Source organism: Condylura cristata, unplaced genomic scaffold, assembly GCF_000260355.1.
Source record: "Condylura cristata isolate star-nosed mole 26May11 unplaced genomic scaffold, ConCri1.0 scaffold00006, whole genome shotgun sequence".
In the NCBI taxonomy this organism is placed as follows: domain Eukaryota; kingdom Metazoa; phylum Chordata; class Mammalia; order Eulipotyphla; family Talpidae; genus Condylura; species Condylura cristata.
In genome coordinates, this window is record NW_004567107.1 from 22,699,513 (window position 1) to 22,713,717 (window position 14,205).

Sequence of the window (14,205 nt, forward strand, 5' to 3'; positions counted from 1 at the left end):
GAGGCAGAGTTCTTCCAGAGGAGACTAAATGTTTGTTTGCCGAGTAGTTTCTCATGTTATTTCATGCCTGATAATATGACATTAACTGTTCAAGGAAGTCTTTCTAAATCAAGAAACAGGTTTTAATTAACACTATCAGATTACTAATAAATAGAAATTAAAATAAATAAATAAAAGGAAGCAGCGTAGAAGCCTGCCTGTGTGATGAAATGTGACACCTTCTTATGAAACAGCTCACCAGCTGCTTAGAACTTGACTGGACTCCTGGCAACACACTGGTAGCCTGGTCTCTGGGGTGTTAAAACCAGAGAGGAGCTGGCTCTTTCTGCGGGGATAATTTTAACATTGAAAGATAGGGTGGAGTGTTCTGAAGATTATAAACCATTGAGCAACAGGCAAGAGTCCAGTGCTTTTAAGCTGATTCTGCAAGTCCTCCTGCCCCAGACTGCTTCCTGCAACTGAATTCAGGTAAGCGGGGAGACAGGGATGTCACTGCCTCAGCAGCAAGGACTACTTTCTGATTTCAACTTGGGAAGTCTGTTTTCACTTTCCTGTGTTTCTCTCTTCTCAGTGTGCAGCACAGTCTCAGAGGGAACCAGTAGTCACCATCTTGGGTAGTTTTACTGCTCACAAACACAAATTTATGTCAGATGAGTCAACCTAACCACAAGATTGTCCAGAGATTATTTTGGAAGCAAAACGTACATTGGGCTAAAAAAATTAGGGTCCTACTAATGTGAACTTACAAACACTTCTTGATTCGAGAAGTGTTTCTCTGGAAGAGAGGTTAATGACTTGGAAGAAGAAGCAAATGTTACTGTGAGGAAAAATCAAGATAGGCTACTAAGGGATATGAGATTTCTGTTTCTGGATTAGTAATTTTAACCTCTGTGAGGGACTTGTTCATTTTTGTTTGTCTCCTCCTGTGCTAGGTAGGGTCTTGTCAGTTCTTGATTGCTTCTCCTCACAAGTCAAAGGCTTGGTGCCTTTGACCCAGAGGACTGGAACCTGATCAACCACAAGACTGAGCTTTCAGACTTTTTAAGTCTCTCATATATCTATCTCAGGGTTTCCTGTGCCAAGGCTGAGGCATGTGGGCAGCAGAGTTCTTACTTTTTATTCTGTCATTTCTTTGCACACTTGGTTTCTCAACACGATGGTATGCAGAATCTCTCTTCAGCTGCAAGGATATGACAAAACCTGGAAATTAGATTCCATTAGATTTTGAAAAGTCCATTTACTGAAGCAGCCTACAAAAATTCAATTTGGCTTTTGTTCTTCAGACTCTAAGAAATTTCTCTCTATCACTGTCATTCTTTGTTCTTTCGCTTATCATTTACTCTCTTATTTAATTCCTCACTTACTACACAATCACTAGATGCAGGGTACTAGCATAGGGAGTAGAGTAATGAACAAGGTATACAACCCCTGTCCTAGAGAAAAAAGTCACAATCTACAATCTAGAGCTAGTGAGGTCCTCTGTCATGCATTCAAAGCTGTGAATGGACTTAACCAATCGACCTGGTCTTTTAATGCACTACTCTGTGGAGATGAAAGACCTATAAAAATCATTAACAGGGGCCCCCCCTGGTGGCGCAGTGGGTTAAAGCACTGCATTAAGAGGCTTAAGCCAATTCCGCATGAGTTCAATCCCCGCCTGCCCCAGAGGAGATCCACATGGCATGGCAGACCTCTCCTGACCGGTCCACTGCTCCTCTCAACAGTGTACTTTGTCGATCTGCCTGTTCTACACCCCACTCTGTCTCTGATGAATCCTCTCACCCTCCGCATCTCTGGCCTGTACCCCAGTTCTGTATGAATAAATAAATAAATCTTTAAAAAAAATCATTAACAGGATTGCTTAGTCATGATCCATCACTGAGTATACAGCATCACACGACTCTTGAGGTTCACAATTGTTGAATTCTGTTGAAAATTTTAGTGACATTTTGCAGAATCTAGGGTTCCTCAGCTTTGTACATGAGAATCTCTAGTGTAGAAGTTTTCTTGTGTTTACATGTGTGTTTTAATCTAAGACTTTCCTTGTCTCTGTCAAATATGTAAGGGGTATAGTATAAGGAGCAGAAGCCACTTAGCCTGATTAGTTGAAGTCTGTTAGTCTGGCAAATAATTTTTGAAAAAAATCTGTTGAATTTTGCTTTGGATACATACTAAATTCCATGATGGCACACCTGCCTTTATCAACTTGTGAAAACATGTCTTTATTTAACCCACATCCAAGGGAAGTGACTATAGAATTACTAATCATCTGGCTCTTTTTTAGTGTTGTTTGGTTGGGAAAACTGAGACACCTTTCTTAAGCACACACAGTTGACTAAGGCGGTTGCTCTGTCTCTCTTCTCTCTCACTCTGTTTCACTGGTTTGTTCATGTCAAAACCATATCAACTGTAATCTAATTTCTTGTATGTATTTTGGTGAAAGTGTCAAAAATCCAATTATTGAATTTAAAATGATCATGACAAAGAATTTCTGATAAATCAATAAATTAACACATTTAATAGGGGCACCAGAAAAGTGAGGAGCTAAAACATCAAGCATACAATAGTCAACTCAGTGCTGAGACCCAAAGTCAAATTTTAGTCCTAAGATCGATTCTCTCAGTGCCTCCAGGGACCTACAATATCATATCTCTTGTTCCTTATACTTAAAACCCCTGACTTTATAAGTGAGCTGCCTTTCCTTGAGGAGTTTTCTCTGGATAAGAACGATCACATTTCTCTCTGTCCCTGAAGCTTCAAACTCCCATACTCTATCCAAGACTGGTTTTCTGTTATTTTCTGGATCTGGCTTCTGAATTTTTAGATTCAGTCACTATGAAGAGCTCAGGGAGAGGACCAAGTTAAGACAAGAGAGTTTCCTGGGTGCAAAATTTCAGGAGGACTTCAAGGTTTGGTCTCATAAGTAACTTTTGCCAACTAGGTGTCCTCTTGCTTCACCTTTAGTCCTGACTCTGGGTGACAGGATATTGTTGGGCCCCCAGCTCGCCTGCCAGAGGAGAACATTTCTGGCATACCTTGAATCCAGTATCCAGCCCTGATCTTTCATCTGTGGTCCCAGAGTGGAAGTCAAATGGAATAAATATACTTGCTGAGTCTCTATCTCAGGCTTGAGGGGGCAGTTCTCAGATAAAGAAGGACCATGACTTGGTAAAAAACCCCAGTCTTTTCTGTTACAAAAAATCACTCTGCAAGTACAATATTCTTATTACATTTTGGCGCTATTTTTCTTTTCTTTTTTTTTTTTTTAAAGATTTAATTTATTTGTGCTTCCAGAACTGGGGTACAGGCCAGAGGCTCAGGGGCAGCGAGAGGCTTCGCCAGAGACAGAGAGGAGAGTAGAACAGGCAGATCAATGAAGTACACTGCTGAGGGGAGCAGCGGGCGGGTCAGGAGAGGTCTGCCACGCCATGTGGTCACCTCCGGGGCCGGCGGGAATCGAACTCATACGGAAGTGGCTTTTAGCTTCTCAGTGCTGTGCTTTAACCCGCTGTGCCACCATGGAGGGCCTGTGCTATTTTTCTTTTAAATTCTTTGAAGAACATACAGAACTGGGGTACAGGCCAGAGACAGGGACAGTGAGAGGATTCACCAGAGATAGTGGGGAGCAGAACAGGCAGACTGACGAAGTACACTGCTGAGGGGAGCAGCGGGCGGGTCAGGAGAAATCTGCCATACCATGTGGGTCACCTCCTGGGTCACCTCACCTTCAAACCACACTGAAATGGCTGCCGCTGGCTTGTAGTGCTGTGCTTTAACCCGCTGCGTCACCAGGGAGGGCCCTGGTGCTATTTTTTAAATGAATCTCATGACATTTCAGTTGCTCAAGTTTAGCACATACAGTTTAACCATTTAGGGGCTTAAAGTCCTTTGGGGGGATAAGACAGATGCAGGATGCATTGTTGAGAGTGACTGTGGCAGGTAATTTAAATTATTTCAACTTGGAAATAAAACCTGTGTTAAATTAATGCATTCTATACAATAATAACAAGAATTGAGAAAGGATTTATTAAATAGGGGGAAATAAACAACTGCTTCTTGATGACCTCTTGTTTGGGGGACAAAGGAAATAGCAGATACAAGGTTAATAGTAGGATCAGACTTGTAATTCCTGTGGAACATTGAGATACCATATATTCCATTTGCTTGACATGAATGAAAGATCCATGAAATTTGAATTGATGCCACCTGTCGAGAACTTCCCAGAAGCAAGGAGAAACAGAATCATTCTATTTATTCAAAATTATCTTGCTGCCCATGAGTTTAGGTTTATATAAAATGGTCAGTAGAAATTGGTCAAAGTATTGCTGGAGGATCAAATATATATTTACTACACACATTTTGATGTTCATTCCTCCATTGGAAAGGCATGGAAACAGAGACAAATTGTGAAATTTTATTTTCTCTTGAACATATAATGAGGACTCTGAAAAAAGCCAGCGGTCTTACAATGGCAGCAAGGGATTAGGGAATTAAGAAAACAAAACAAAATACCACAAACCATTTCTTGTTTATGTAATTCTACCCAGGCAGGTATGGGGTTGAAAACAGCACAGACCTTCCCATAAGCCCTTTACGCCCTTGAATGCACGAAATGGGTCACTTGGTATAACCTCAGCTGAGGAATTCAATCTCTACTTATTCAACACTGAGATTTACTAGTGTTAGAATGGACAGGACAGGAAGCTGTGTTTTCAGGTTGACTGGATTTTCCAATTCTTCTGTTAACTGCTTATGGGACTTGGAGCATGTCACTTTGTTACAGCAGAATTCTGTCAGGGAAGGTGTCACTCAGAGAGGTGGAGGGAAGCAGGCTTCACACTGGTGGGCCCAGAGGACATCTCTCCCCAAAGCCTGAACCCTGAGCAACTAGGTTACAGAATATTTAAAATAAGAGGTACAGTCAGCTGGAAATGACTGAATCAGGATATATGTGGCCTTGGGGTTCTTGTCAGTGATCCCTGAAACTTCCAGTCTACAGGCTATGTCCCATCTTCAGCTAGTCAACAGATCAGCCCGGCATTTTTCACTTCATTTCTGCCCACTCATTGTAATTTTTATCCCACCAATATTTATGTGGGCACAGATCTCAGGGTGCAGCTTTGAAGACTGTTTTTTAGAGTTCCAGTGTGTGCAAGAGAAAATACAGTCACACCAGGCATTTGTCCAGTGTTCCCTCTTTGTTTAGTCCTCTTGAACTTTTTGACCCCGTCTCTGGAGTGTATTTTGGTTAGCACTTTTCACAATTTACTGTCTTTCTCTTGAAGCCTCTTTTACCCTCTCAAAGTCCCCGAAGCTGCCTAATTAATCCTAACTTGGCCTGGGACTCATTTCTCCCTCTACGATGGACCCCCTAACTGCTGTTCGGACAAACGACGACGTGGATCTGATCAGTAACTGCTTCCTGTTGAAAATGGGTGATGTGGGGAAGCATTCGGGGCTGCACTGCGGGGCGAAGACCTAAGGACGGTGGAAGTGTCATATCAGGCTCCATCTGAAGGTCTACTTGAAGCCTGTGGGCCTTCAGGCAAGAGGGGATGATTTTGACCAGAGCATTGAAGATGCAAGGCGGAAACAAGAGAACAATAAAGAAAATTAGTGAAGGAACGAGAAAGGGGAGCAACCAGGACAGAAGCTGGTTTCCTATAAAGGCAAAGATTGATTGTAGCCAAGTAGGACTTTGTCCTGTCTTTTCTTTTTTAAAGATTTATTTATTTATGCATACAAAACTGGGGTACAGGCTAGAGGCGCAGGGGTGATGAGAGGCTTCACCAGAGACAGAGTGGGGAACAGAACAGGCAGATTGATGAAGTACACTGCTGAGGGGAGCAGAGGGTGGGTCAGTAGAGGTCTGCTGCACCATGTGAATCACCTCCGGGGCCAGGGATTGAACTTGCACAGAAGTGCTTGTGGCCAGCTTGCAGTCCTAACCCATTGCACCACCAGGGAGGGTCAGTCTTGCCTGTCTTTTAAGGTTATCTCTAATACAGATATTTTTTAGTATTTGCAGATTTCCTTTTACCTCACCAGAAATGTTAATCTTAAAAAAAAAAAAAACAATTGTTTTATTTAAGAGGCAAAAACTCCTCCAGGCTTGGCTGGAACAAGGCAACAATGTTGTGAAGCATCCTGGCTCAGGCTAGTCATCACTACTAGTGAGGGAGACAGCTGACCAGTGGGCCAGTCTACAGAATTGGAGCAAGGCAGTGTAAGTGACCCCTTATTCACCAAGAAGGTGATTGTTTTTTGTCTGCTACTTTTAGGGTCACTCGAGGCTTGTCTCACCTCTGGGCTTCTTCAGAAAACCTCTTCTCCTGTATCTGGTGCTTCATAGTCAGAGGCAGCTGACGGTCAAGCCTCTGCTCCCATCTTGGCCTGTGGTTTGGGCTGACCCCCCTCTCTCGGAGAGTGCAACAGTCCCTCTTCCAGTGCTCTGTGCCATGGCACTGAAGGCCTGGCCCTGTGGGCGGCTTCTTCACACACTCGTGACTGAGTTGTCTCAGTTCCTGGCAGTGGAAGCAGGCTGGCAGCCCATGAACAGGTTGAGGTCCCAAATGTCTGGGATGCACGGGGCCTCAGGTGAGTCTGAGGTGGCAGAAAACTGCAATGGCAACTGCCATATACTGTGTCCCTTTTTCTTGTCCTTCTGCCTTTCCTTTTTAGCCTGACTAGTCTCCTCTTTGTCAATGTAGGCCTTCAAGGCCATGTCTAATCTCTGGAACTATTGCACTACACTGCTAGAATGCTTGTCCTTGTACAGTTTGTAGTAAGTCATTGAAGCACATAATCTTTTTTTAAAATTCCTCTCTCAAATCGTTAACTTTTTTTTCTTAAAATTATTTTCCTCCCTCTCACAGGTTTTTAACACTCACTTTAACACTTTTGTTAAATTTTACTTTCAGGCCTTTAAAATGTCCATTTTCAATACTTTAAAAAAAAGCTTACATTTATTACATCCTCCATTTTAGTAGGACATTGTAATAGCCATTATACTATTATCCCTTTGTATTAGATGACTTAGATGTAAACACACGCTTTAAAAAGAAAAACCATTTTCTTTTAGCTTTTTATACACTTTTATATTAAGGAGGTTTCCAATCAGACAGAAGTTAAGATCCATACATAGAGAATAAGTGTGCAATTTTAAACATCATCAAAAACCTAGGGCCCAAGGCCAAAACAATTTTAAAGACAAGCCAAGCCATTTTACTAGCTTTCTTAGATAAGAAAACATTTTTGAGTTTGTAATGCTAAGAATAGGTCCCTTGGAGATCTTACCATGCCCTGATGCCCCTGGCACTTCTGTTCACCTCTCCCAGAGTCTGGTGGAGGTGCAGCAGCTGTGGCCAGCTGACTGCCACCCCTGGAAGGAGGACCCAGCAAAGACCGGAAGGAAGGAAGTACCACCTCATTCTCTTCCGGGAGAGTCGCCTGTCATTGCCCCACTCCAGGCCGGTGGCACAACCGGCCAGCATAGCCAGCTTCCCGGTCAGGGGACCAAAAATGTTGTGGCAGAATTCCATGACGGGGGCCAGAGATGTCCCTCAGAGACGAGGAGGGAAGCTCTCTATTTATGCCAGCAGGCTTTACACTGGTGGGCCTAGAGGAGATCTCTCCCCAAAATCTGAGCCCTGAGCAACTAGGTTACAGAGTATTTAAATCAAGGGGTACAGTCATCTATCTGGAAATGCCTGAATTACGGCATGAGGGTGCTTATCAGTGCTCCCCGAAACGTCCACTCTACACGCTCTGTCCCAACGTCAGCTCACCAACAGGTCAACCTGGCATTTTCCACTTTAACTTAACCTTCTTCCTCACGTATAAAGTGAGAATATGGACTATTCTCTGCACAGCTCCTTTCTCCTCCAAATGTTCTACGTATTTTGCACTGTCTCCTCAAGCCAACGTGGCTAAGCCTGGTAGAGACGAAGTGGATCTTCACTTTTCCCTTGGCAGTGAAGTCTAACTTAGAGTCTCCTGTTTCACGAGCAGGGCAGGAAACACCACTTCGCCAGTTGCCGATGTCGCGGCTGACAGTCACCCCCGTCAGCGCCCTCACTGATGAACCGGTGCACATCCGAGCGACAGGCCTGCCCCCATCAGTGTTGGTGACCCTAAAGGCATCTCTGACGGATGAGAAGGGGAATCTCTTTCACAGCAGGGCCTTTTACAGGACTAATGAGGCCGGTGACCTGGACCTGAAACGAGACGCGGCGCTTGGAGGCGATTATGTGGGGGTTGAACCGATGGGCCTCTTCTGGTCTCTAAAGCCTGAGAAAGCTTTCAGGAGACTGCTGAAGCGGGATGTGATGAACAGTCCCTTCAGGGTCACTCTGGACCTCTATGACTCATTTGTCCTCCAAGAGCCGGCCACCGAGATGCCTAAGGCCAGCCAGACAGTGCAGCGCTGGTTCACAGCCCCTGGGGTGCAGCGGGTGCCCATTCGATCAGGACGTGTGCGAGGAGCCCTTTTTCTCCCTCCAGGTGAGTTTAATCTTTGGTGGTATACAGACTATTGTGTGGGTGGCCATGAAAAGAAAACACAGGCCATCCTTTTATTGGTGAACAAGTGTTTTCCACTATATTTATTTATTTATAGATTTTTTTAATGCCTACAGAACTAGGGTGCAGGCCAGAGGTGTAGGGGTGGTGAGAGGATTCACCGGAAACAGAGTGGGGAGCAGAACAGGCAGATCGACAAAGTACACTGCTGAGCGGAGCAGCAGGAGAGACAGGAGAGGCCTGCTGCACATGTGGGTCACTTCTGAGGCTGGGATCGAGCTCGTACTGAAGTGGCTATGGCCAGCTTGCAGTGCTGGGTCCTTACCCGTTGTGCCACCAGGGAGGGTCTCCACAATATTTATAAACTAATATGCCATTGTGTGTATGTGTGCATGTGTGTGAAGGTAGAATATATTTTGTTTACTTGTCATTGACCCTCATTTCACTCTTCCTGAATCCCTCTCTTCTTTCTTTGTTGCTCATAGGGGAAGGCCCTTTTCCAGGAATCATTGATTTGTTTGGGGGCATTGGGGGTCTAGTTGAATTTCGTGCCAGTCTTTTGGCCAGCCATGGCTTTGCAACGCTGGCATTAGCATATTTTGCCTATGAAGACCTGCCCAGCCACCTGAAGGAATTGGACTTGGATTATTTTGAGGAAGCTACCGATTTTCTAGTATCACATCCAAAGGTATCTACAATACTTTTAATTTTACCTTGCAACAATACAGCAAACAAATACATAAAAATCCATGAGTTTCTATTCTCCCTATTTCTCTAATCTCTTTAGATTTGGTTATAGAATAGTTTATACTTAAGATGGGAGTCATATTTACCTTGTAGGATTGTTAGGTAGATTGGTAGTCAGTTTAGTGATAACTGCCTCAAAGAGGATAATAAGTAGTGGATATATACTCTGAATATTTTCAATGGGGAAAAAAAAAGTTAAGACCTTGCATTTGAAGCATCTGTGACTTATCTCCAGTGGCTCATAAATGTTTCACCAACCACAGATCTTATGTGCGGAATTCTCTAGCTTGACACATTTACAATCTTTGTGGATTATCACTGCATTGAGTAAGGTTTAACTAAGTCACCCAGAATCCTTCGATAAAGTCCAGTGTCAGAGCTGGATATGGTGCAGAGTAGGGTCATCAGCAAAATGATTTGACTGCACCATCTAATTATCTAAATTATCTGCTTAATTAGTTTCAGTTCTAAAGACAGAAATGTCTATGGTAAGAGTCCAATGCCAGGAGCCAATCTAGGGAAAGGAATCTGCAAAGGAAGGATTATTTTAGAACCTTTTGTCTAGCATCTCTGTACTGTTGAAAGTGTGGTCAATAGGCAGCGAGGCCTCAGCATCACCCGAGACCACTAGAACACAGATTCTCCCGCCCCATACCTGAATCCACACTTGCATTGCAAGAAGATCACCAGGTAATCCACATTGAGAAGGACAGAAATGACATATCTCAGAAACCAGCTTTTTCCTAGGAATTGAATGTCAGATGACTTATGGTTTAGTTCCCTTGAGGAGCTCCTAAAATACTGATATTCATGTCATAACTCAGAAAAGAAATGTAGGATAGATACCACCGGGTCAGGAGTCAAAGTTGACATTTTGTTGAGTTGGATCATATTAAATATCATTTTCTAGTTTAAAGATGCTCAAATATCAACTATTTTTATGGTTCGGCCTAACCTTGGTAAAACATTCATACCAGCTAAGATGTATTGACTATTTTCTAGACTCCATGAAATACTTTCTAGACACAATTAATGCTCACAATAAACTGGCGAAGCTATTGTTATAGTAGTCATTTTTCAGATGAGAAAGCATACCCAGATGTTGTCCTGACTCTGTCTTGTTTCTCTTTCTCTGGAGAGCCTGACTTTCCTCAAGGAGAGCTGGATATATATTCTACAGGAGCATTATCAATCATGATTGAATATGTGTGATGTTTCTAAGCATATTTGACTTTTTTTAAGGATGTTTCTAAGCATATTTGACTTTTTTTTAAAAGGAATTAAATAACCAGAGAGAATGTTTTCAAATTTTTTGAATTTCAAAATTAGCCATCTGTGGCATTGTCTGGGGAGAAAAGGCAGTTGCCAACATTCAATTTAGATTTGGACTCAAATTCAGTAGAAGAGGTGCAAATCCTATCTATGCCCCATGAGTGTTGTAACCTTGAGCAAGACTTTTAAACTTGAATTTTCATTTTCTTATCAGCAGAACTGAGAAATATGTGTAAAGCACTTCGCTTCAGGCCTGACAGATAGTGAACTCTTAATAGGAAATTCACCCGTTGATTTTCTGATAGCTTCCCTCTCTCTTTTCCCACATTCTCAATCTCAAAGTGTTTCAGGTTCTACTCATGAATCTTTCTTAATTTATCACACCCACTTCTTCCTTTGTGTCACTGTTTTAGTTCTTTCCCTCGTTAACACTCATCCACGATACCACACTCAGGTGTGAATCCATTTTCTGTCTTCCCCTTCATTGCCTCACATGGATGGTTTCAATTGTGCATGCACATTTGATTTCCTTGGAACTATTTTATAATATCAGATTCTTGCACTCAACTCAGGCCTATTGAAGTAGAAACTAGGAAAATTGGATCTCAGGAATCTCTAGTACAAGTTTTTACAGGTGATTGTGATGATAGGTAGGTGTTGGGTTTATACTTGTGAGCAAAATGAACAGAACGGACCAAGTTGCTACCTCTATGCTGTTGTCTGTTCAGAATCCCCTTCTTTCCTCACCCATATCTCAGCCTCCTTCCTGCTCCTCTGCTCTCTCAACCTACAGAATTATGGTTCCTACTATGACCTACCACTGTTCCTATTGGACGTGGCACTGAAATTCAATTATTTATAGAATCCAAGTCTTTCATCTTTATATTCCCAATGCTTTCAGATTTAGCCACTGGGTTAATGGACGTCAAAACCTTTCTGGTTGTAAAATGCTACTTCATTATGAATTACACTTACATAATATGACAACTCAAGAAATCTTTTTGTCTACCTAGAAAGAATTTGATTTTTAAAGAAAACTTACATGTCTCTCTTCTTGCGATGTAAAAATGTTCTTGGTGAAGTAGAGATTTTCAGATTTATAGAAGAGGTCTGCCGCACCATGTGGATCACCTCTGGGGCGGGGATTGAACTCATGCTGAAGTAGTTTTAGCTTCTTAGTGCTGTGCTTTAACCTGCTGCGACACCAGGGAGGGCCAGAAATTTTTATTTTTATTGTTTCCTTTTGTTCTCCCAACAATTCTGCAAGGTGGGTAATAGCACGCCCTAAGACATATTGTCTTATGGCTTAGAAGGGATAAGTAGGTAGTGTTCTGAGTCACAGAAGCTGGTAAAGCCTAATGCCAGGACTTCAACCCTACCTGTTCTGACCATCCATTTTACTAGTCCACTAGCCTGTAAGGACTACAACTGCTCAGTGTAAGGCCTATAATGGGTTCTCTTGCTTTTCTGCTTCAGGTCCAAGGGCCAGGAATCGGAGTGATTGGGGTGAGCAAAGGGGCAGAGGTTGCCCTAGCCATGACCTGCTTCCTGAAACAGGTGGTAGCCACTATCTGCATCAATGGGCCCACTTGGGTCTCTGAAACTCCACACAAGTACAGGGGTCAGGTATCACCATCCACGCCCATGTTCCTGGAGTCCCTACGGATTGATGTCTCTGGTGCTGTGAGCTTCCGCAACTTCCACAAGTTACACGACACAGTGAGTCCGCTGAACCTGCTTCCTGTGGAAAAGGCCCAGGGTCAGATCCTCTTCCTTGTATCTGAGTGTGATGCATGCCTTGACAGCAGGAAATGTGCTGAGCAGGCGCTGGAGCGGCTACAGAGTCATGGAAAAAGCAATGGAAGGATGCTGACCTATCCTGGGGCTGGCCACCTCTTAGAGCCTCCCTATGGACCCCTGTGCTATGCTTCCTGGAACCCCAGCATACCCTTGCCCATGCTTTGGGGAGGGGACCCTGCCCTCCACGCAGCAGCTCAGGAGCAGTCCTGGGGAGATATCCTGAAGTTCTTCAGGCAACATATTGTTGAGACCAGAAGCAAACTCTGAGGGCTTAGGGTGGTGAGAGGGTAGGCGATCCAAGCCAAACCACAACCAACCAATGGAACCAACCAACTCCTTGTCTCCCAGAAAGGATGAAGCTGGGTGGAGGTTGGGTTTTTTTCCTGATTTCTCTGGATTCACTTGTCTTGAATCAAGTGTAGGAAGTCAAACAAATCAAAGAACTAGGGCACGATCCACCTGAAATATTTCTGACAATGTGTATGTATTTTGAATGTTGGTAAATTGGATCTTAGTTTATATGTACCTTGACTAGTTCAAAATTGTGATGCTCTTGCAAGTTGAGTCACCTTTTATTCTCTGGTTAGGAACACCTTGTACCCAGGTATTACCAATGTAGATAAGTTCCCTGGAACTTCTGTTTCATCTATTTTGAACTCAGTTTCTGATATTTGATAAGAACAGTTCCAATACCACCTTCAAGGTTTTCTATGAATTTCTGGTAGATAGTTCAACATTTTTTTCCCTTTTTGATAGTGATGCTTCTTTGTCTATCCCTTTCTAAGATTTTAATCAGGAATAGGATTGAATTTAATTAAACACCTTTTAGCATTTATTTAAATGGAATGAATTGATATAGTTAAAGCTATTAGACCTGGCACAGTCCTGGGCCTGGCACATAGAAATTATTATTACATTCACTATACTTTTTTCTTCAATCTGTTAAGTGGTAATCCTTATCAATGGACCAATTTTGTTAATTCATCTAATTTTAATAGATTGATTTTTCATGTTGACTAATTCAGGTTTTAAGATGTCTTTTGGAGCCAACTGGGTTATTTATACTTTCTCAGAATTTTACCTATATTTTCTAGAACAATTGTTCTCATAATTTTTCACATATACCCTGTTACTTATTTGCACACTTTCTCCGTTTACTGGCCTGCCAATTATTTTTTTATTTTACTGATCTTTTCTAAGAACAGCTTTGGTTTGTTTATTGGACAGATCTATTTTTTTTCCTGGTTCACTAGTTTCTGTTCTTTAAAATAAATTCATTCTTTCTACCATCTTTGTGTTTATCTTTCTGGTTTCTTGATATGCAGTGTTCTCATTTGTTCATTTTTAAATCATTTTTATTATTTGTCTCCCCTTGTTAATTGAAGAGCAATTTTCCCAAAGGTGAAAAAAACGGTCATTTTGGCAGCTTGCGCTTCATGATGAGATATAACAAGGAATATGTATCAAGACTTAGAACTACTTTGCATAGCACAATTAAATTTAATCAAGCCTTTAGATCAAACTTTCTATTGATCATAGAAAGACAAATTAAATGCACTACCATAGAAAGTTAAATTCAGTTTGTAGGTCATTCTATGATCTGGTCTTTGCCCAATTTTACAGTTGAACTGCTCTCTTCATAAACTAAATTAAAAAGAACAGTGTTTATCTTGTGAGATTTTTCTTTTTCCTTTGGGCATTGGAATGAATGGGAGTGGGGGGAATCTCTTCAGAATTATAAGACACTTAAGAAACATGCCAGGAAAATATGTGGAGGCCTGCTTTGAACAAAATAACTAAAAAAAAAAAAAAAAATTGAGACAATTAGAGAAATTTGAATATGACCTAGATATTAAATGATACAAA

General features: G+C 42.1%; 1 protein-coding gene across 1 annotated transcript; it reads left to right on the plus strand.

Moving 5' to 3' along the window:
- Positions 1 to 406: 406 nt before the first annotated feature.
- On the plus strand, positions 407 to 12,797 carry BAAT (bile acid CoA:amino acid N-acyltransferase). The gene is made up of 4 exons (XM_012721306.1): positions 407 to 468; positions 8,011 to 8,502; positions 9,006 to 9,208; positions 12,016 to 12,797. Exons 2-4 carry the CDS (start codon positions 8,040 to 8,042, stop codon positions 12,604 to 12,606), a joined length of 1,257 nt encoding a protein of 418 aa, XP_012576760.1. The 5' UTR covers positions 407 to 468; positions 8,011 to 8,039; the 3' UTR covers positions 12,607 to 12,797.
- The last annotated feature ends 1,408 nt before the right edge of the window (positions 12,798 to 14,205 follow it).

Coding starts and splice junctions, on each gene's coding strand:
- BAAT (XM_012721306.1), top strand. CDS start 8,040: ATGTCGCGGCTGACAGTCACCCCCGTCAGCGCCCTCACTGATGAACCG. Junction 8,503..9,005: donor AGCCCTTTTTCTCCCTCCAG/GTGAGTTTAATC, acceptor TGTTGCTCATAG/GGGAAGGCCCTTTTCCAGGA. Junction 9,209..12,015: donor TTCTAGTATCACATCCAAAG/GTATCTACAATA, acceptor TTTCTGCTTCAG/GTCCAAGGGCCAGGAATCGG.